The sequence below is a fragment of the Zerene cesonia genome, chromosome 20 (genome assembly GCF_012273895.1).
Source record: "Zerene cesonia ecotype Mississippi chromosome 20, Zerene_cesonia_1.1, whole genome shotgun sequence".
NCBI classification, from domain to species: domain Eukaryota; kingdom Metazoa; phylum Arthropoda; class Insecta; order Lepidoptera; family Pieridae; genus Zerene; species Zerene cesonia.
The window spans coordinates 7,351,957-7,377,692 of NC_052121.1; the positions used below are offsets into that span (position 1 = coordinate 7,351,957).

Below are 25,736 nucleotides of genomic sequence, written 5' to 3' on the forward strand. Positions count from 1 at the left end.
CAGGCGCGGGGGGCGACGGCGCCGCCACCGGCTCCACGGGCCTGAAGCACTGCGCCTCTGGGTTGAACGCGCGGGTTACCTGGAGCAAATTAATACATTATTATAAATCTCTTTGTTCTCAAACGACATTACACCGACACTTGCATATACTTTATGCTTTTCATAAATTAACCAGGTATTCAATTCATATTAAGTAATATCTCATGGCAAGCGCAGTAGCTACATACATTTCTAATATTTTAATACGTTATTCAAACATACACTACATTGCTCTTTCAATTGAATTATTCGGAGATTGCGTGATAGTGTTAGTTATACCATATCCGTTAAATTAAATATCTTCTATGAAGCTTTTCGCTCACTCCTACATCTTACTACCGTCTTAATTTATGACTCGTTCTCACATACATCCGCCATTCATAAACCACAAGAAAACGATTCACGAAAAAAACAAACCGCTTTTACACGGTATACGGTAGCAAAATGATTCGTCATGGCACATTCGAGTTAAATGATTTGATTAAACTATCACGATTTTTCAACTTGTGTATTAGCAGGACATAACATAATTTAAAATTTTCTTGCCGAATTCATTTGACAGTGAAACAGTGACAAAAAGGAATAGATTCACTTGAAATTATAATACTATCGCGTAAATATAAATAAATGAGATAAATTTCTCAATTCCAAGCATAAAACGCTTTATCAACATTGAGATAGTTTGCTGCATTTGATCAGCTATTGATTTATTGCGTAATTTATTGTCCCACTTGAATAGCTGCCAAATTTCGCGTCTTCACTTGGCCTACATTTATTGTAAACAATATTTTATTCCCGTTTAAATACTGTCGAGATATCTTTAAATGGTATTGAATGTTTCTATATTGATTCAATATTCTCCGTTGTATTTTTGCTGTTTTTGCTGTTTCTAGGTGGAGTTGATCACTTCATTTAAGCGTTTTATTGTTAGAAATGTGAGTCTTTAAATGGTAATTTGGAATTGTTAATGCTTCTATTTCGTGCATGGTACGTTACTATGTATAATGTATAGACTGTTTTATCAATCATCTTTTATAAATTACCTCTCTGTCGGTTCTTTCTTCCGCTGCCCTCTCATCACTGCTGAAGAGGACCTTCACAGCACCTTTTTCCCCAATTCTGTAGGACACTTCGCCTGAAACATGAAAACACATTTGATCTTGTAATGTATAAACTATCGAATTTTAGCCAACAACGTTTAGGGTCTGCTTTGGGTTTAAAGAAAGGGAGAATCTATTCTAGATTGCAAATATTTAGAATCTCATTATTTATTAGATATGAATTTAATCAGTAATGATGATCTGAATCTTATTCTTAATAGAGATCTATCTAGACCTCAAGAATACTATGTTCATAATAAGTAAACCATAATAATATAGGGATATATAGAAGCAGTGGTGGCTCAATGGACAAAGTCGTGGGTTGAAGACCGGACGAGCGTGCAAGTAATGTACAGATATTTCAATTTTTCTGTGCATTACTCACATCAACACTGCTCGAAACGGTGAAAGAAAACATCGTAAGGAGACCCACATGTCGAAGAATCAAAAGTTCGACGACATGTGACATCTGCCAACCCGCACTTGCTCAACTGACTTCAAAAAACTCCACGGTACGTACATGATGCTTATTGTGGTTAAAAACATAACAAGTTTAATAGAGCGTTTAATGGACCGTGTTTTAACTGGCGTTAGTCAGTTTTATAGGAAGAAACTAATTTAAAATGTTGCCAGTAATGAACAAAACTATGTCACGACAAGGTCACAATTAATGGTCTAACATTTGGAAACAATTTTTTTATTTCTAGGTGAATTGTCATTGTGATTTCATATTTATTATCTGTATATCTGTATATCTGTATAATTTTCTTAACAAGAACGCCATGCAAACGCCTGATATGTTGAATAAAAAAGCAAACGGTGTAGCCCATTCTTAAGTTGTTTCATTGGCCACGTAGTAATTATTCTAAGCGCTACGAAATAATATTTACCTGGATCCACCCAGACAGCAAGGTCACGTGGTAGGTGTTCCAAAACATCCCGAACAGGTACCCCAGATTCCCTTGCTGCTCTTTCCAACACTGGGTCCAGAGGACCCCCGGTCTTCAAACACCTGAACGCTGACCCCCTGCACGGTCGGTCTGGGTACCAGTGACCCCTGAATTTGTCCTTCAACGCCTTTTCAAGCTCTTCACCGAAGATGTTCACCCGCCGCCTCGGCAGTTTGTTATAAAGGTATGAAATCACGAAGTTAAGGGCCACCTGGACTTCAATATGCATTTTTGTCTGTTCCCTGGAACAAGAGAAATGATACTAAAATAATGCCACTTAAAATTTACACGTATCGTTCTTAATATGACTGTATTTCTGTGAAGTAATCTGTATAATATATCATACGATAAATAATATGACATCTCACGAGATAAACTCTGAAGATATAATCTTATCACGCTCAGGAGAGACTGAGTGTGACCGATTGGGTTGTGAAGTTCTAAAAATGTTCGAACATGTTTTGTCTTAAAGCGGCTTCAATTTCAATATAGCATTCTAAATTATAAGAATACGATAAAGTCATGCATAGCATCGATTTGTGTCAAGTCGGTTCGTTCCATCGATTGCCACATACTCAGAATAGAACGAAACTCACTTGCAATTGCAAACATAATGAGTTGAATGATGTAGTTAATGAGTAAATACAGTAGCCTAACAGTTTGTGTTACTTTAGTTCAGAGTATTATTTTAGATATTTTCATGAACCATAGGTTGATACGATGATAAACACCGTAAAATTTCACTGTAGGTTTAGAATGAAGAAATTAATATTTAAAGGAATTGTCTTATTATTCGTGAACATTTACTCCGAGTTACAATCAAAAACAATATATTAACCTTCACCGATGAAAATCATAATAAGTTATATTCAATTGTTATTTACGTCTAATCTGTACGGTATAAATTATTTTACACAGCATAAAATGTAAACAAAAGCATTGGTAAGCACAGTAACACGTGTAAGAGTACAATCAATCCTATTTTCAATTTTCCAGCCAATTAATTTCACAGAGCTCTCATCTTATATAACTCATTCACGTCATACACAGTGACTAAATTAATCAAAGCCTCAATTTGCAGCAAAATTGCTACAATTTAAACACAAGAACGTAATCAAATACATGTTGAATAACTGAAAATGTATAGGAAGTGATTACGTACAAGTGGAACAGTTTAAATTTTCATGTCAAATTACGTTTAAAGTGTAAGAAAGTAAAATAAAATATAAAGTTTAGTTTCTACCAAATTAATTTAGAAATTTCTTTACACTTCACTACAGTCGTAATGATTACATTGAAAATCAGAAGGAAGTGAAGATAAACAAACGCAAGGAAAGTTAAAATAAGCCAAAACATAAATATCCCATTCAACATTGTCAACGGATCCGTCCCGATAAGAATAGATGAACATAAAAAGCCTTGGAAGTAAAGGCGAACTTTTTGAGCGTTCGGCTAAGATAACGCGATCATGGAATAAATGAAAGGGCCCAAACCCTTTGTGAGCCTACGGGGAGATAAGTTTGTGAGCGGTTGACGCTAAAGTTGAAGCGATATCCTGCGAGCCTCAAGTTTCGTATACAATTAGTTACGCATGGAAAGTTTAGCGAAACTGTAGTAATTCAGGTCAGTATTCTTGTGAGTGCTTGAATGGTGACCTTTATAAACAAATGAGGCAGTGGTAATAGAGATTAGCTTAGATTTGTTATTTTTGAGTTATATTCAAGATACTTATTCAAAGACGGTGTTTTAAATTTTGAGGTAGAACCACCAGCCAGCCCCTAACCGGAGAGCAGTCATAAGTCAGCCATTACTTAAGAATAAAGGTTTACCAAGCTACATGAAGATACATCTGTAACAAACACTTCAACCAATCCGGCGTTAATAATAGAAACAATTCATGAAAATATCTACTCATATAATACGAAAACAAACAAAAAAGTCCAAATGATAGATAAGTAATTCACTCCCTTTCGTCCTCTAATAGATAAATCAAAACTATTTAAAAGCACTAAGCCCATATTGAAAACAAATTAACAGGAGCCATTAAATTGATCACGTATAGCCTTAAAATTTGCTATTGTGATAAATAAGCTATAAGCAAAGTTTTGTTGCTTTTGTATAAAATAGTTTTTTAGTTTTGTTTTACTTTTTTATAAAAGAACTCTGTCGAATTAGGATAATATCCTGTAATGGTAGTAAGTTCTATTTGGTGTGAATAAATAAATAAAAAATAAAAATAAACTTAGGAACCCTAATTAAATATAAAATAGAGGCGACGAGTAATTGCTTTTACATAAACAAACTAAGATCCATTAGCTATAACTTGTCCAAATATGTCTAACGATGTATAAATTAATTGTCAGTCTCTTAAAATTGAATATAGTCGTAAGCATTATAATAATTAACCCTGAAATAAGTGGACCATATTCTTATAAAACTACCTCACATTATGTGTCCGATAGAATTCTTAAAATTAGCATGTAGAAATAAATTACTGAATACCTAAGTTTCTTACTATCTAATCATTAAAATAAGAATTAAAACCTACAATATGTTAACAACTTCCAATGTATCAGTTTACCAATTCTAAGTTTGTTTGCCAACCGTGCGTCAACCATCAGTCTTTATTAACCCTTGCTGGCAACAGCATCTCATCTCTATCGATTTACAATAAAAACGTTCTAGGGGCGTGCGGTTAAGTTCGGCTGTCCTATTTATATCCCTGTATCGATCCGACGCCCCACTGCCCGACAGCCCCTGACTGTGTACATTCAATAAAATCACTTGTAACAATAGGTGTAAAGGTCAGAATTCCCGGTCACAATTTCAGCAACTGCGTTGGCGAAAATACGCCGCCGAATTTGACTTCTGGGTGTAATTAAGGATGGCTCCTTTTAAATACGTTCTTTTTGTTCTGTAGGGAAACAATATACATTGTACAATTGTTGATGTCGAATTGTTTTCTTGTGTAAAGGAAATGTTAATCTTTTGGTTTTAATAACTACAAATCTAGGTTTGTTTAGAAGTACGCAATATAGTTACATTTTACAATTAATATATAAGTTAATGTGCTAAATTGACGAAAAAATACATAAAATTATGATTTCGCCTTTTGAAATACACAATGTTAAATGGGTAGGTATATATAACTATCTATTCAACATATATTTCACAAGACCTAGAACATCTAAGTTATCTAAGAACATTAAATACAATGAAAGCTTATCTTTATAGAAATATATTCTCGCTTGAAGCGAGCTACGATTATGTTTCTAATCAATTTGCTTCATAGAGATTGTACTTTTAATTATAACTTGCACGAGTTTGATGTTTTGTTATATACGTGGGATTATTATTTATTTTTGTTGTTGTTAGATAATCTACAAAGTGATATTTATATCTGCTATACTGGAAACCTTAAGCGTAGAGAGAATTGATCTTATTTTTCTACAAATAGGCACGGCACTTAACTAATCATGAATTATCACTTTATCAAAACCGTATTTCAATGTAACGCTTGTGAAATATTGTTTCAAATGAGATTTAGATGGTACTCGTATCATTTTTGGTTATATGTGTTATTGGTATTCTGTGTATTAATAATTAAGTTAACATAATTATTATTACTATTTCGTATTTAATAAATGGGTAATGTTTTAAAATAGATGTATGTTCATTCCATTGTAGTAATAAACTAGTTTAATAATAAAATCGAAAGGATTTTAGAGAGAACATTGCGTGGTTTTATTATACAAGTACGAATTTACTCTCATGTAGTTAATATTAAAAGGAAACGCCTCATTTCCACCACCTTTATAAATGACCGGTATTTATCTACGTTAGTGTGTAATCGGAGGATAAAATGGTGATATTTTCTTACGTCTTAATAATCCATTTCAGACTTGGAATTGAGATGATGCTTTATATAGAAAATAGACATAGCTATCAAGAAATAGGGATACCAAAGAACCTAATTACACACCTACAGATTAAATAATCATAATTACTTCTATACGAGAGAAATACCTAGATGTATTACTTTACCAATAAATTGTATATCACTTAAAAACGTTGATACAGCGCGAAATATTTTAACGTTAAGTTTATATAAACAGCACCCTTCTAGATCGTTTTCATAATATCTTTAAGAGGACATTTTAATAATTTTACGCTTCGACGGCCAACACAAATGGATGTTGGATGGTAGTTTCATTTCTATTTGCATATTTTACTCGCGTTCTGATAAAATATATTTTAGCGCGAAATAAATATCAACATTTTGAATAATTCCGTTAATATTACTAATGTAAAAGTAGTACAAGTGTGAAAGCTCGACACTATATCTATGGAAATTTTATCTAGACGTAACATTTGGCTATATTTGAGGATTTGGAATATAAATTAATTAAAAAACAACTAGCTTCTTCAAGTGTTATTGCTACGAAAGTAGGGTTATTAAATGATACACGATTATAATGGTACGATTATTCATATTATATTAAACCGGTTTTATTTTATTAAAGACGCTCGTCCCTCGTAGCTCCTAGCCTGTCTGTATACCAAATTTCATCAAAACCCGTTCAGTAGTTTCAGCGTGATTGACGGACAAACATCCAAACAGACAAACTTTCAAATTTATAATATTAGCGTGATAGTATGATTTAAATTTAATAATTTGATGTGTTATTTTCTATTTACGTAACAGAAACTTGAGGTAGCTGTTCGAAAGTCCACAGATTATCAATATAATTAAATTTGCTTACAAGTTTAATATACTTGGCCGAATTTTCCGCCTACGAGCCTTCATCAGCAGATTTAAAGGTACTTTACCCTCATACCTTCCGGCTGGGGTAGTAATCAATTTATAGGACGTTGTCAGTGGTTAGGAGTTTACTTATCGGTATAATGGCACTTTATTTATGAACTGGTTCTAAATATTTCGCTTTGGCAAGAGGTGTGTTATTATTTTCATTTATTCAATTATAAAACAGAAAGATAATAAAGATAACATGTTTAAATTAATTTTTGTTTGTCTGTATATCTATATTTTTTTATAAAGATCTTAAATAAAGGAAAACTAAACTAGTAAAAATGTGTTAGACAAAAAGTGGTTACGTCTGGAATGGTATCTTTAATATTATAAAGCTGATGAGTTTGTTTATTTGTTTGTGTAAAAGCGCTTATCTCAGGAACTACGAGGCCGATTGAAAAGCATACATTCACTGTCGGATATGTGTGATGAGTCGTTAAAAGAGTGAGTAGTATATGCTATACAATATATGTACCACAAGCAAAGGCGAACTTAAAATAAAATTTATTATTACCAAGAATTGTTGGAGGATTAGGTATGGAAAAGTTTATTTTTCAATATCACATAAACATAATACTTCAGCTGTAAATCCACGCCAAAGTTTGTTTCAACACATCCAATATACTACAAATATTGGGGTCTCTTATCGCTTTTCGAAAGATACTATATTTCCATCCCCATCCCTTCGTATCTCACGTTCCGATCCCTAATGTATTAAAGGATTAATTGTTACTACGTCGATTAAAGCTTTAATGTGATACTTTATTTATGAAAAGTCAAAAATTGACGGACCACATAATATAACGGAGAAAAGGCCCTGTTGATAACTACCGTCGCGTACTTTCGCTGAAGATATTAGAATAATATCTACGAAAATAGGCGAAGTTTTTTTTTCAATTTAAAAAAATTACTTATATCGTTTTGTTTATGAAAATAAATATAATCTTTTATTGATATTAAAAATGAGTAGAGATCGAAAGAAAAAAGTCTCGAGACAAATACATGGAAAGCGGACATAGAAAGAAGTATTTGGCGAACTTATGTTCCGTAAAGTATCAACTATTATTTAGTTAGCAGGGCTGATAGCGGTAAGCTTTAAATAAACTTTGTAAGACCTGCTTTCATATTCCAGCTGCACACTGCATATTTACATAGATGTGGGTCTGTACGAGTATTCATATTATATTATGCAGGAAATTTTGGTACATTGCGCAGTGAGTAACCCTAATTCTCTTATCATCCTATGCAAATTAACGTACATAGACTTTCACACGTGTTTTGGGATGGTTTCGATAACGATGTGGGTTATCAGCGGTTTGCAAGCGCAGAGCCAACAATACTGCAACAAAATACACTTTATGTTAATACGGTAAGTGCTATTTTTGCTCAGCGAACGCGGCCCGTATCTCAACGAGTTTGTTAGCGTTTAATGAAACATTTTTGGGAGGATATTCGTAATTATTGGTTGTATGGTCGCACTCCACGCGTCCTACTTTTAAAGTCATTTGCTAAACATTAACTCGAAAGGTGAAGCACGAATTATTAATTTGGAGCGTAAATTGAGTTTGTGTTCACGTGTTTTTCAGTGAACCGCTTTCAGATTTCACGCTTATTTATTCTTAGTCTCATAAATTGTTAATTTATTTAAAATACTATGTTTATCTAATTGCATGTGATTTTTTGAATTATATATACAAGCTTTACACTGTTAAATATATATAACGCACATAAAATTGTTACAGTGGGTACCTAATAAATCTACCGTACTTTTAATATATAAAATGCTCGCGTCACAATATTCGTTCCCATACTCTCGCGAAACGGTTGGATCGATTCTTATGAAATTTTGTGTGCATATAGAGAGGTTTGAGAATCGGACAACATCTATTTTTCATACCCCTTAATGATAAGATATATATCTATACAGACTACAGACAGAAATATATATATATATATATATATATATATATATATATATATATATATATATATATATATATATATATATATATATATATATATATATTAGGCTACGATTTTGTCTATAATAAATCATACACATTTAATAGCTATTCTAGGAAAGCCAACAATCTAGAATACATTAATTTATTACCCTGCATTAGCATATTTGATTAATTTCGATTGATTACTAGTTACGACTTCGAAACAGCCGTAAATTAGAAATAATTTGAGCAGTTTTCAATGTAAGTTGGCGTTAGGTATGATCAAACTTTGCAGTCTCCAATCAATTTGTAGATTAAACGAAGTTATTACTGAGATTTAATTGACTTTCACTGTATAATTAGTCAGAGGAGTATTTGTAATCAATGCAGAAAACGTATGCGACAAATAACTTTAAATTTAATAAAAATTTATTGTTTTGAGTATTGTTTTCAAGGCATTAATTTTTTTTTTGGGATAACGTCTTCGTTATACGTTCATTCTTATGAACACAAAATATTTTTTCTGTGTATAATCTTATCGTAGCATAATAATATGAAGATCGAAAAATGCAGTTCATTTGATGATGAAAATATCAAATCTTCACACCATTAAAAGATAACTATAGGGTATTGGAAATATTTTCAATAAAACTCTTAGATTTCTTATTAGAACCAATGTTTTATTTAATTTACGTTGCATTACCTTCTGTGCAAAGACTAAAAAGAAAGTAGTGCACCTAGTGGCAAAAACTGGAAAAACATTTTGTACATTTACAAAGACAGTTCATAACATTGCGTTTACAGATATACCTATGAACTACATTATAAATATAATCAATTTGTTTTAAGCAAAGAAAATAGGAGTACAAGAGTGTAGGTAATTAAAAATAGTGACATTTGAATTTTTCCAACTTTTACTTTCCATGAAGTAAAAAGTGTATAACAGGAGGTGGTTATTTACAAGAACACTCGAGAAAAGCCTCAGGCGAAGCCATGTGTGAAATGCTAATATTGACCTATATATATTATTTATACTTAATAAGAAGTGTAGCTAATAACATACTGTAAGGGTAAATAAGGCAAGGTAAAGAAGAAAATAAACCAAAGTAAATATACTCAAATACTTAAACATAAAAATAGTGGAGAAAATAACTAAATATAATCTTCCCAAAATACATTAACAAATAACAATATAATAATATAATAGATATATCACGAAACATGCTGTTACGTTAAAATTGAGGAAGTTCTTTAGGCTTGTTTACGTTACGCGTGTAAAGTCGAAGATATGTCAGAAATCGTGACAAATTACTACAGAATCTATGAAACATCCTTGAAATATACGTTGATTGATTAACAACACTTTCTGTAATTTTTTGGCTCTATTTTCGATCTTTACAAAAATTTTTTTAAACAAGATTTCACGTAGTTAATATTTATGATTTGGTACAGCTCTAATAAAAAATAAAAAATGTAAAGTCGAAATTGGTAATAAAAAAATAATAAATATTATTGTAAGGTGTAATTGCTATGGCGATAAGGATGGAAATGTAGGTATGTAGGAGAAATACGATAAAATAAAGAAAGAATAGCTTTTACTTTAATAAACCTACAATATGCCAATTATGGAGGTAAATAAGTATTGTCAAGGCAAAATAAAGGAAATAAAATACAACAAAACGTCAATTAGATTACGTATAACCGTCTATTTATATTGGCGTTCCGAACAAAGATAGATCGTAAAATGGAAGTCCTTTGTCTATATTATATGAAATATGATAAAGGGCCTATGCCATAAACAGATGGAATAATAGATAAGGTATTGAGCTTATGAAATATTCAATACAATTCAAATCCATATAATATTATGGTAATATCATCAGGCTTCGTAATATACTCTCTTGACGTTGATGCAATAAAAACACGACCATCATCCTAATGTCACTTATTCTTAAACGCAATATTCTAGAAATTTCTGCCGAAGAAGTAAACATTTTTTTCGTTACACTCTTTCGATGTCATTTATTATATAACAAACATGTTTTAACTACTCAAGTTGTAATACACATTTGACCACTGAATGTTAAATTTTTACCAAAAACAAAAAGAAAAGTAGACGTAAAATTTCAACACGTAAGTACACATATTAGTCCAATTATTTTGCTAACATGTTATATCAAATATTATAATACGCATACAGCAACCATCGGTCGGTAACGTATATATAATATACATTTTTCATGACCGCCTCATTATGTAGATATTCCAATAATTAGCGGGCAGCTCGTAAATACGCGTTACATAAACACGTATTTACATATCGTGAATAGTATATCTTTGTTAACATGTTTAAAATTGTAATATTGCTTAATGTAGATACGTTAAATTTAACGAGCCAATAACACACGTAATCTATTCCTACTTCATGTCTGTTTTGTATTAAAATGTACGAATTTTAGAATCTGTTGGTTACCTTAAAATAGAAGATAATCTAATAAATATATAGAATCATTTATAAGTAAAATAAACTGTATTTATACTAAGCATTTAATTCCGAGGACACATACCTTTAGTGAATGCAACAATTACGTATAAAAATTAAAAACTTATCACGGGCCAAAGCGACGACATGCTTTGTACGAAATTTTACAATTCCACACACGAATACTGACAACGGGATATTCCCAGAGCAATTTAAAATCGTCTTGTACATAGGTAACACGGGGAGTCAAAGCGAGAATTTTATTCACAATAAAGCCGGGGTATAGTAGAATTTCTCCATAATGTAACATATGTTAGCGAATAGCGTAGCTCAGACAAGGGCGGGAAATGCGGGACGAGCGCTGACGTCAAACTTTTCACATTAGGAAGCCAGTGGGTCTCGGTCGCGGGAGTGGTGTGGGGAATTAAACTCTGTGCGACGTTAATAAAGCTGACTTTCCTAAATCCTATTTTTCTATATGTGACGTAACGAAGCTACTGTAAATTAACCCCGAGTAGTGCAGCGGAATGTGTGAGGAATGATTGTTTCTGATTGTTATAGCGTAACTTTGAAACATTTTCCTGACCTATATTAGAGAATAAATAATACTACACAATATAGTGTATGTGTGCTGGTCTGGCGCTGTGTAAATGGAACGAGATTGCGTAGAGTAATAAAGATAAGTGAATATTTTGGTCTATGAATCATATTTCTAGCTTACTGTATTTCTTATATGTATTTATGCATTTTTCTATTATTTCAATATTAATTTTAACGAATTTCAGTATAACTAAGAACTTTCTTCCATAAAGTATGCACTAGCAATCTGAATTTCAGCACTCACAGCTGAGAAAATTAATGTTTTTTTGGATATTGTCCCCCGCCCCGATTGGTAAAAATAACAAACTGTGTTAAATGTGTATTCAATCCGATAAATCTAGTTTTTGCTTCTAAATCGGTAAATAATCTTTTCAAAACAAATTTTCATAATAATACATATCGACTACATTGTATCGTATTCATACATACATAATAATAATGTGTGTGGCTTCATTATATATACGTAATTGAATGTTTCAATTAAATAGTAATTAGAGTAGACGTATCCATTAATTGTATATTACTTGGTAATAAAGCCTTCCTGGTAAATAACTTACGAAAATGAAGTTCCTTTAAAAGCTTATTGCTTACATTATTGAATAAGTTTATTATCGACTCTTATGTATACGTTAAGTATTTACTTTTGTTTTATAAAAATATATCATACAAATGAAATAAAGTTCTTCTTTAATAAGTAATAAAATGCTTTATAAGAGAAATATTTTTAAGAGAAATTTTGAAAGAATATAAAGAAAGGATTACGAGGCGGCATTCGAACGCGCGTCTTTTTGCCAAACCGTAGCAACGCCTAGCCTCTCGACCACCCATAACAGACAACAAATTATTTTTAAATATATATTAATTTGAATACTCAAAAACAAATATACATAATATAGGTAATAGATAGAAAAAATGTTAAATATGAAATAATTGTAGGCTAAGAAGCTAACCTATAAATAGAATGGAAGGTAATTAATCAAATTACTAGTTCACAATGCTGTTATGATTCGACTTTTTTGAATATATACAAATTGCAACGCCGTCGGGAAAGCGATTGACATCAAGCGATGAATAAAACTTTGGTAGCGTAATATACCTCCAAACGGTTGTATCCTAACAGCATTTGAAGTTTGAACCGGATAATATTATGAATTACGAATGCCATATTTATATTACTTCATACCCCGAAACGCTATACAAAAAAATGTATGTTATTATAATAAGAATAGATAAAAGAAACCGTATTTTCCATCCGGAGCACAGAGTATAAAATTCCCGCGCTCAATTGACGAAAAGCGAGTGAGATATGGGACGATAAAGCGACGTTCCCAAAAGAAAGTGGGGCAAACAACGTCCATCTATAATGATTAATGTTAGCCATTTATATCGCATAGATCCCCAGAATCGCGAGAAAAACTTGATTGATGTGGGATCGGAGGACGTCCGTTATATTTACTCTCATTTCCTCTCTGTTTTATACGTGTTTGATGGATGAGGTTATGGAATATTTCCATGTTTGTGAATTATTTGTGAACGTTTTTTTTTGTGTTAATTTGCGTATATCTGTATTAATTGAATTGTTAACTCGCATGTATTGTAATGATTATGACAGTGATGGATTAAAGTTCTGGTAAAGATAATTATTAATATCAAGTTATGACGAGGACGGGATTTCGAGATATTGCAGAGATTTTGTTGTATGTTTGTTTGTTTGGACAAATGAGACTTGTAATGTATTCGAATATTATTCGTAATAAATACTTTTTTGAAGGGAGTATGGTATTAAATTGTAAAATATTCGAACTTTTTATATAGAGATATATAGCTATTCCTGAAAAAACTTTATTTGTAAAAGCTAATACATAATTAAAATCATGAACGCGAATGGGCTTGTCACATGACATACGATCAAAAGATTACTTAATCAAGCGAAACTCTAGAAACATCCCCGATTCGTACACGAGAGTAATAAGAAATGTAGATAATTTTATTAGAAACTTCTTACCGTCGAATCGTATTCGCATATAATGTATAGATGTTTCTTCTTCAGCATTCATGTCGTATAATAATTTATCGGTATTGAATAACCAGCACGTATAGGCGTTATTTTATCGCCAAATTACTTTGCGTTTGGTTCGTTATATTTATCGCTGATATAGACAGTTTTGCGGTTGTTTCTAGAAACCTATTGGTTTCCATAACTAAATCATACCGACGATTCTCAAAGAAGAATACATTTTACTTATAAAAATAGACAATCCGCCACTTTATATACTTCCTTATTTCAAATACAACGTTCGTGAGAACATAATATTATTGTCACAATATAAATGCGTAGGCAAAACAAATGAACAACAAGTCACGTCAGTTTTGGTTTCGACAAAGAATCGTCCATCGCTACGATTAGCGACAAGGCCAGTAAAGTAAGTATCAATCAATGACATGCATTCATTATATAATTATCGTTTGGAGTACAGTCCTTGAAAGTGTCATTTGAATTATTTATTTTTACCTGTTGAGTTTATTGTCATAGTACGTTAGGCTACGCTTTATTTAGGAGTGTGACTAATTTGGTTTAAGTATAATAAATGTATGTGTGTACAATATACTATAAATGTTATATAATTTCAGATATTTTAGTTTATGAAATACTTCTATTTCTGTATAACAAAATGATAAATAGAAGTCCATCATTCGAATAAAGAATAGCTACATTGTTACTATACGTATTATTTCTTAAAATGTTATTTGGGAATATACGGTTCATTGAGTATTTGGGTAATATAACAACAAAGCTAAAAATATATGACCGAAATCATATTTTTTTATAAAATGTTATGCTATTTATAGAATCTCTTATTCCTCTCTTGTCAGGCATAAATAATAGTATTCAGATATGAATATTTCAAATAATAAATGAATATTTGTATCACGTACTACAACAACTAAATAAACCTCCTAACTCAATGAGATTACTTATTCCTCGTGAGCTCAATTTCGCAACGCGTGACGTGTAAATGAGATAATTAAAAAACGTTTCGCGTTTACCAACGCAACGTCCGTGACATTCACGAGGTCGGCCGGCGATGTAACGCAAAAATGTTAAAAAATCGTTTGATGGTTCCAAATGAATGGCACACGACAATGATGTCACGCGACGTCGATTGCGGGACTGTGACATCACAAGGTTATAACGCTAATGCAAATGCGGGTGATGCTATCATATAGCTTAAATCCTATCGAATCAGTGTGCAACATATGACCTCTTCAAGAGGTCACCGTGAGGTCGGTTATCATTAGAGCGTTCTGGGGTTGTATCATTATGAAATGTTACACACACTCACGTAACTTGTGCGAATGATGCTAATCAGTTAAATGGATGGTCATTGAAGTTTCGTCTGAAAAATGCGTGGTCACAATTCACAAGGCGAGGTTGGCGCTAGCATTGCGTGATGCCCGCCAATGTCACGGCCGCTTCATCGGCGCTGGCAGTGGGACAAGATTGGATACACGTTTTATGTTTCTATTGTTTGAAATATAACAATACGAGCTGTTATGAGTTCGTGCATGGGAAGTATTTTTCTGTGGTGTTGCGACTATCTTTTAGTTCTCTTAAATATAAATAGAAATGTTTTATAAGTTATATACATATAGCAATTTGAAGTTAATCCGTCTAATATATTAAAAGTCATACAATAATTGACATGATTTAAAAAGTTCTACGGAGTTTCTTGCCGACTTTTATCTGTAGAAACTGCTTTCCTGTAAAGAGGCTATTATTGCATGAGTACCACGCTACTCAAGCCACGGACTCTTACTAGAACAGTTTTGATTTCGCTAAAAAAGTTAGTTCTATTAAAGCTTTCAAATAAATCCTATCACGAAATATCGTATCTATTTGGGCGTTGAGGCGCGTGATGCGTGACACGGTTTGTTTGCGCTGCGTGTTTAAATAACAAACATGAAACATTTCATTTGTAGCTACATAAAATTTAAATCTAAATTATGAAGAGCGTTATAATTGAAAATCGCATAAATTGTCTGTAATGTCAATGGATTGAAACGGAATTCTGGTAATAGTAAACTGTTAGATCGGTAAAGATTATTATTTATCTTATAAATAAGAACATGTAAATACATGATTTATACGAATATGAGAAATAACTATTTCTACTGTATTTAAGCTAACTAGCTTAAATACAGTTCAGCACTCGATCAAGCAATTTCTTTAATTATTTAAGGCAGTCTATTGTGCAATGTGTGCATATGTGACGCGTATATATATATATATATATATATATATATATATATATATATATATATATATATATATATATATATATATATATATATATATATATATATATATATATATATATATATATATATATGAAAAAAAAAACCACCTGGCGTATTCATACGATTAGTTTTCTTTTCTGCTACACATTATAGTCATTTGAAGCGTTATTTGCATCACAGATGCTATAAAACAATGATGAGTCTGTATTTATAAACGCTAATCCATATGGCATTGCGTAAACGATTATTTGTACACAGTTTGTACGTCACTGCATAAACCGTGTCGCGTGTGGAATGGAAATAAGGTTAAGTGCATTTTATTAACATTTAAATAGTATATTTTCAAAATTACTTGTCAACATCATTAAGGACAATACAGACAAGCTGGCGTATCATGATTACCAGTGCTAATACTTACATAATTATTGTAAATTGTAATTAAATAAAAAATTTATTGTTGAATTCCCCGTTAAGAAAATATAGTACTAAGTTAAAACATTATATAAGACAAGATCTATGAGAAAATATGCAATTTTAACGGAATGCTTTGAGATAAGTAAAATCGAACTCACATCAGCTCGCTGGTTAGTTGGAAACACTAAATAAAAAACTGTCAAGGTCAAATTTAAGAAGGTTCATTAGTAGAAAAAAATATTGTACATGCTGTTTTTATACATTAAATAGTAGGTGTATACTACATGGTACACAAAAAAGCGATAGCTAATAAAATTTAATTGTTATTTCTACACAGATTGATTTTATTTATAAAACATAAATATTGCTGCAGAAAATGTTTGAACAGGCTATATACATTCTAGAATAATTTATAGGTTATATAAATATTAGATTCACGCTCAACTCGGCTACAGGCACGTTTATGAAAATATAGCAAAGCTGTCCTTAGGCGTTGGTTAATTTACAAAGGTGAGACTCATTAACTAAAATGATCATCTATTCATCTCGATTATAGTTTACATATGGAACATTCCAGAACGTCTATGTGTGAGGTATTTCGTTTGAAGTAACGTGATGTATAAATGCATGAACTCTGAAACTCGATTTTGATTTATCGTCGTGCTTTCGGCGAAATTTCAAATAGTCATATAACTATTCTCAGAGGATTTTATTGACTATTTGGATTCTTTAATATTAAATTTGAAACAAGTCCATTTAATGTAAAATATAAAAATAGAATCTAATATTTCTATCTTTATTCTTAATATCATTTGAACAAGTAGGTAAATGATGATTCTGCTACAACACAATACACACACTAATATTTTTTATTCAGTTGCATTCAACATGGTTATAAATCTCATTGTTTAATGTAATTCAGTAGTGACTTGTATGATTGAATATAAGTTATGACGGATGCTCCGAGGCCGAGTTTTGACCTCATCATTCAATATCCTTATAACAACTAGATACAACTAACTGCATCTGGTTGCTGAATGATCAGTGCTGTCATAATCATGTGGAATGTTCTATTAAACATTGTAGGTGTAGATACATTTCCAGCATAGAAACTAGGGGGACATAGACTCGAAAATATTGTTTTGTTACATTTAAATAGTGTCCTTTACGATTGAAATCAGCCGTAAATAGGTTACATTTTTTACGAAAAATCCTGGTTGGAACGTAATTACACGCTTTTTATTAGCTTCACCTGTATGTTTGTTTGTAACTGACTTCTTTGGGCGCGATTTTGACCCACTTTAAACGGCCAGATTTCGTTCAAACTTTGTAGATTTATTGAGGACCGATGACAATACACTAATTTGATAAAATTATTCCAGTTTTCAATTTGCAAAATATGATTTTTGTTAAAGCGTGTTTTTTAGTTTTTTTAAACTATTATATTTTATTTTATAAGGGTCACATTCTAGCTAGTTCAATAGGTGTATAAGATTAAAGAAACGATAATCTATAACTGGCACACTAAATTCAAATAATCTTACTCAGCATTATTACTTTTTATCGTGAAAAAGGCTTCATTGTAATCGTACTGGCTGAATTTTATATTTTATGGCATGAAAAAAAAAGCGAATTCAAAGATTTAAAACTTATTATCCCGCCACGTGTAAATGTTTTCATGCATGAATGTTCTATATTGATATGGCTTCAAGATTTCTTATATAAAGTACGTATAATTTACTTTATGTGCACAATGTCCGTTCTTTAAGCTAGTCATTGTCGGCGTGCTACTGTTTCTTGTGATTTATTTAAAATTGAATGTATCTTCAACGTTTTCATGTTGATTTTGCTTAAATTTTATATGAAAATAGTCAAAAAACCCTCGATAATCAAAGGAGTAATTTATTTCAATCGACATCGACAATCGACATCGACAATCGACAGTATAGCATTAAAATTCAAAAGGTGTTTCGAACTCGTAAACTAAAATGCATGCGAAGAGATGCGGATAAAAAACTAGTTTGATTTATAAATTCTAAGGACCGACCCAAACTTGTCGTGTAGTTATACAGATAATCTAATTTTATAACAGATATATTCATACTAATTGTTTTTAACAATACTAATGATATGTGTATGAACGTTTATCTCTATACTTCAATAAAAATGAGTCGCCAAAGTGTTGCTCGAGAACGGCTCGACCAATTTGGCCAATTTATTTTTTTTGTTGTATTTGTTACAAGGATGTTTCTTATGTAAAGAAAGAATGCACCACGGGTGAAGCCACGGCGGACAGATAATTTTTATTTAAAAATGACACTCATTTTCATGAGTTTCGTTTGTTTTATTTCGTAAAATTGGCAGAACATATTGCGATGCTTATTAACAACAATGAAGGAACACCTGCAATAATTAATATGGAACAAGGGCGGACGGTATCTCGAACATTAACGTAATAAATAGATATGAGAATATTTGCATAATGCATAACTTTATCTGAAAAATAGCATAGGAAAGTCAGAGAAATGATAAGAAATATACATTTACAGGTATTCTACACTCATTATTCATATCTTACATTAACGTTACTAAACAAAAACATTTAACTTTCATATTTTTCATATTATATAATAGCATGTGGACTCTGAAATCATAATTCATAAATATCTAACCAAATATCCAGCCATGGTTGAGAAAATTAGAAAGAAACGCAAACGTATGAGTTTAAAGAGTCATGTGATATTTAAGCGCTACGAACAACATATTTATTTATTATGATTGTTATAAAATTGTTTTAAAGTACGAGAATTATACAATTCGATTAGACAATTCGTCAATTTTTACTTATTGGTACATTAAACCTAGAGTCGGAGTCTATTGATTTTATTTTCTTACTATAAACTGATTTCCATTACTGAAGTATTGATTTCTTAAAGCGATGAAACGGTTTTTGCGTTTATCTGAATACAATTCATCACACCTGTCATATGATACGGCCATCTTGACGTCACTGTGTAACTAAAAATATCTGTGTAATGTTTATGTAAAGCTTATATATTTATTGTATTGGATGTATATTATCCTAGCACGTATAAGAAAAGCGTGGATATTTGCTAGCTGGGACCTATAAGTGTTACAATTTTAGTTGGTTATAGTATTTAAATAAAACGTCAGTAGGCACTCAGAGTACTATAGCATACTTAGATTTTACTTCTAAAATAAAACACTTTAAAAATGTACAAGTAAAAAAAATTCGTACCACCGCTTACAAGTCAGGGGTTTTAATTACAGTTTATCGAGGTTTTATTATAAGTTAACCGCGTTGTGCAGGTTATATTCAGAGTTTATGAGGTTATTGTAAAAACAAGATGTATTAACAAATTTAGGGCAAAGGTAATAACGATGTATGAGAGTTTCGTTTTGAATAAATTTGTGATAGAAATAAGTTAGGAAACCAATTAATAAAATATCAGAGTACCAGGTTTGCAGTAATCGAATGGGAATAACAACTGTATAAGTTGACTAGGAGTGCTCTTCTTGTTATGTAAGAATAAATTCTATAATGCGGTAACAATTGAATCTCCGTAAAAAGTCAAACAGAGCTAGTAAATCCATCATATCCTGAGGGAAACGATCGGCTGACTCGAATTGCATCTACATTGTGCTTCCCCAAGTCGGTTGTTGGATTCTTATTATACCCTACGAACAATTTTCTAAGAACTGAGGTAAGAGGTTATTAGTTTTATTGTAAAAGTAGGTAAAGAAGTAATGATTTGTAACGTGGTTTTTGTACAAGATGACAAATTCAATCTTATATTGAGAATGTTATATATGATATACCTCATTCATTATATTTGAGAAGCTTTTCGCCTACGGCTTCGCCTGCATTTCCTTGGGAATCAGATTTTAAAGAAAAAGTGTTAAAAAGAAGCGTATGTCATTTTTGAGCGTCGCTACTATCCCGACTAAAAATCATCACGTACTAATTTAAAGCGATATTTTATATGTTATTTTTCAATAATAGATGATGTATACAATATATATCTATACCCAAAAACATTTTACTGCAAGCTTAATGTTCACTGTAGGTACACATATTTTTTGGTATTTTGAAGTGATGCCAGTTGTATTCGGATAGGATCGGACGTTTTTGGCATTCGACGGACGTTCTGAATATGTGACGGTTATCGCAGTTATTAATGAGATATGGAAATGCAAATAAATAGGATCATTTAAATTATATCGTTTTAGATTCGAAACGCACAAGAATGGTGGTACATATCAATAGTGGTGGTAAAGTGGTAGTAAATATACGATAACTTTATTAAATCTTCATTCAACAGAAACTGTAGAGTAGTTGTGTTTAGCTATTATATAAAGCAACATTTTTATATAACATTTTGTAGACATATTTTTATCGCTCTTGCTTTATTGCTTATAACAGTGTGTTTAAATCTTTTCATAAATAAACATATATCGGTTTGAAGCAATGCAATAGTTTAATTACACAGATGATGTTAATAATTGGCACATTTAACTCTTTTGCGATTTGCACTTCGCGATTATACTATAAATAAACCACACGAAGGGCATACGTAATAGAAAACACGTGTCGTAATTTATTTTTATGTTAACAGATACAATAACGTTTAAATAATTCAGATAGAAAATAAAATGAGCACCGCACGATCCCACAATTGAGTTGTGTTAAGGAAAATCTTAACAAAAACAACATTTGCTCGAGTTATCGTGAAAATAATAAATTATGCATTTTACACGAGTACATTGAAAGCGAGCCTTCGTCTAATAATAACTTTTCTAACGAGACGCAATAAATGGGCTAGTAGGGCAGTCAAATGTTTGTTAAGATTTAAGGCTGAAATGCTCGAAGTGTAATTAAAAACGTATTTAGCTACTACTTTTGCTATTTAATGTGAGTGAAATATGAGATGAATTTTTGTTATGCGTCGGTAGAATTTGTGGTAGAATCCATGTTAGTTGGTTAAGTCATTTATCCGTGTATATTTGGAATTTGTTTGAATTAAGATTTCAACATACATATAAAAACTATTACAGTAGACTTCTCAGCATTAAGTTCAATTGAATACAATATCAAATAGTTAAAAAGTCCAATACAAGTCAAATGTAACCTGTGCCATTTAACGCGTTTCAAAACTACATAAAACTATATAATCTGTGGCTATACCGTGCAGCCATTGATTCGCGGCTTGGCAAAGTATATCGACCTTGGTAACTTTACCGATATTCTGTAAAATCTATGCCAAAAACCACACATGAAAGAAAACTCGGCCTTGTGAATCGTAAACGTAATAAATATTTTTTTATGGAGCTTATTGTTTATTACGGTTTTTATGTGGACTGGTGATTTGTTTTTGATCGAAATTAGTTTGGAATAAAAATACACGATTTATTAAATACAAAATACATTATATTATAGAGGTTAAATAAATAAATAAACATATGAAGAGGAATATTATGTAACTAATTCCGCAATCAGTAAGATTTTTATTGTTTGATAAATAAAGCATAAAAATTAGCTGTATGAAAATGAATTATGAAATCGATACAAATTCACAAGTATTTTAAAGATCATTAACCTGAAATACTAAGCCCTGCCTAGTGTACGATACCTACATTTGGCCTAAAATTATTAGATTTTAATAAATACCTGTGCTAATGTAATTTCATTCAGTAAATTCTCATATCGCGTGCTTATCGTCGTATCGTCGATCTTACTCCTCATATTATGTCGATTTTTGGTTACTAGTGTGATTAAAATTTGTTTACGCTAAGCCTTAATTAGCTCCTATTTTCATTTCGTATTTTTTGTTCTCAATTTATTCATTCAAAAATACCTATACCATTAATTGTAAGTATATAATTAGGTATATTTAATTAAGACATAACTAAAACATTTAAGGATATCATATTTAAGCCTTGTTTTGTCAACCATTAGAGAAAGAAATAGCAAAATTTTAAACAGAATTAAAGAAATTCTTTATGTTAAAACACAAGCGACAGTTGACAATCACCTCGTACAAAAGGAAAACTATAAATAAGTATATGAAAAAGGAAAAGTCCTCGGCTTGTACGAACCGTTGCGTGCCGCTTAATAAATTGGGTTACACCAAATATGTTACTGGTTAACATTATAAATAACGTTCTTGTTCTCAAAATGTTCCTAACGGTTTACAAATGTATTGATCAAGCTATCGTGATAGAGAAAACCGGCTGTTTTAATGAAGGGGAAATAAATGATAGTGTTTTGTTTAGATGGTCTACGAGTATACAGACTATGACTATAAATGTATACAGCTAACTAGGCACTAATTTCATTATCATTAGTGAGCGTGATAATTAGGTAAGTCATATTATATTTGATTGTTTAATGAGTAGGTTTACGATCTGATGGGTAGCGTTAAACTACTACCATTGATAATGGGGATAGTTTTTTACCCTTTTAGAATATGAAAGGACTGAAGGAGTCAAAAGGGATTAAAGCTATTTCAGGTAGGTAAAGGAATTCGGGTTTATATTGACTTCTATTTAGCCCGTTCTATCACATGAATGTAAATACATAGCACCATTTATAGACACATAGATGGTATACTTACCATCTATTTGGTAAAGTTTAGCTCGTAGTTTCTACTTATATAATGAAGCTTATATAATATTGTTTTATAATAATCACCTCATACGGGTTTAATTGAAAACGAATTATTATAGCAACTTAAAAAAAAAAATAGACTATAATAATGAATATACACCATAACTTTCTAAAACTTTGACAATGACAATAATAGGCAAATATTACGGTTTTCTATACACAGCCAGTGCAAGAAAAATTAATTTATAGTCTGTTCCACTAATCGGACAATAGATTGAACGGTACATAGGTTATGCCTTGACATTAATACGTGTTATACTGACACCTTGTGAGTCGCGCTCATTGATTTTAGTTCGATTGTCACTTAACGAATCAATGATCTGATTTGGAATTAATATCACTAACCAACGTAAACTGTAGGATTATTTTGGAATTAAATTATGTGTTTGTGATTGTTAATTAATGATTCAGATAAAGTTTTAACGGACTTTAAAACGCGATTTATGAAATATAGGTATTATAAAACTTCCGAACAATGCGAGATTAATCAGCTGACAGATTAAGAATATTAAAAAGGTTTTGTATTTTTTAACTATGCTCATGTATATCTGAACACAAAATAATGTTTATTATTTTTCGATTGAGAATTTTGTATTGAATAAGATCCTACTAGGAAATCTGGACTATTAGCGTTTTATACATTATTTTATAATTTAAAATTATTTTATAAATATGGCAATGGTTGCGATTAAGACTTTGCAGTGGTTAACATTTAGATCAATTTTAACCTCACCGAATTTTAAAATGGAAAAAATTAATATTTAAACTTTTTTCACTTAGTAAGTTAAGATCACGTAAATGAATAGATAGATAACAAGGTAATTTTTTAATAATTTTTATTATTTAGTATTGATTCTTAAAAAAATCTAGAAATAAACTTCTACGCCCTAGTATCTAACGCTTACTACTAAAAAGGAGTATATAAAATACGTTGAATTTACTACCGTTAGTTAACTACTGCCTCTATAGATTACAGAATTCAATACATTGGTCACAGCTTTTAAAATTCCTTGTATTCAGATAATATCAGAACTATGGAAAAAATCAACCACTTGCTAGATCTTGATGAGGAAAGCCTTACAAGTGCTAAGTTAGTTTAAGTGCACACTGATCATCGCCAAGTTAAAATTATAATAATTCAAATAACTTAAATACTGTTAAATTAAACAGCATACACATACATAAATATTCTACTTTTTAAAATATATATAGAAATATTAATGTTAATGTTTAAGAAACATAACATTTTAACGGAGTAAAACAGTGCTTTTGAAATATATATGAGGATATAAAAGATATATTACATTACATATATTTTATATAGTCAAACTGTAACAGAATATAATTTTATATTTATACAAAGAAGAATGGAGTAAGTGCAGCTCTACGTGCCTATAATTTTTGTAGTATTCACAATCATAAGTGTATCTTCATAATATAAGTTTATATATTTCTTTATCACCTATAAAAATTGTAAATATTTGTTCGTAATGGTTGAAGGAAATACATTTGTGTTTGTAAATATAAATTAATTATATAAGATTCTCAATGAATTTCATCTGAAGAGATGCCAGGTGCGTATCGCAAACGTAATATTTATAACCCTATCTCTACGTCACAATCTAAGAATCAATATTTTGCGGACAGAATATAAAAGCTGTTTCAGTTAGTAACCATTATTATCTAGATAATTTAATGGTTGAAACTATTTTTTAGTTATACTAATCCACTATGCTGAAATATTGCAGTTTTGTAATGTTTTAAGATATTAGACTATGTGTGCACTATTATACTATTGTAATGCATATGCTAATTGTACATATATACGTGATTATAAGAAATCAAAACATACGAGACTAACATTGAGTGTCGATATAAATCTAACCTTGAACAAGTCGTTATCGCTTCACCTATTCTGAAGGCACGTAAAGATCACGAAACCATGAAAACGATTCGTTTCACCTGTCGCCAATCAACACGACAGACAAGCTGTTTCAGATGCAAGACCAAAACATTAACGTAAATGTTAAAGCAAACAGCTGCGGCCTTGAACGCTAAGCAGATCGTTCGAAAATAAGCGCCGCGTGGAAATAGCCGCGATGAAAATACGACCACGTGATTACGTACCTCGCACAGTTGTATGGAGAAAATCGATGGTGTGTGCCACTCGGCGTCCGTCGGCTGACTGAGGCAGTGTGTCAGCAGAACGCGCCCCTCCCGCGCAGCTCGCCTGACTTATCACAGTTCAGAATTAAAAAAATAAATCACTAGTGTCTCACTTAGAAAACTATGACACTTGGAAAAAAAATTCAGGCGGCTCCGTGGTTTAGTTCAGCGTGGATCGCGAGTGCGCGGCGTTTAAGATGACGTGTGCTCGGCTCGGTGTGGGCCTGTAGACTGAGCGAGGCAGC

The 25,736-nt window shown here is 31.4% G+C and overlaps 1 protein-coding gene across 1 annotated transcript in view; it reads right to left on the minus strand.

The window, feature by feature from the left end:
* LOC119835274 (protein Tob1) overlaps window positions 1-25,736 on the minus strand; it is a 27,404-nt gene extending 1,668 nt beyond the window's left edge. Inside the window, 5 exon segments of the mRNA XM_038360000.1 lie at window position 1; window positions 4-79; window positions 1,083-1,174; window positions 2,030-2,331; window positions 25,453-25,736. The exon segment at window position 1 is cut by the window's left edge and continues 1,668 nt beyond it. Coding sequence (XP_038215928.1) covers window position 1; window positions 4-79; window positions 1,083-1,174; window positions 2,030-2,318 — 458 coding nt within the window. The 5' untranslated portion in view covers window positions 2,319-2,331; window positions 25,453-25,736.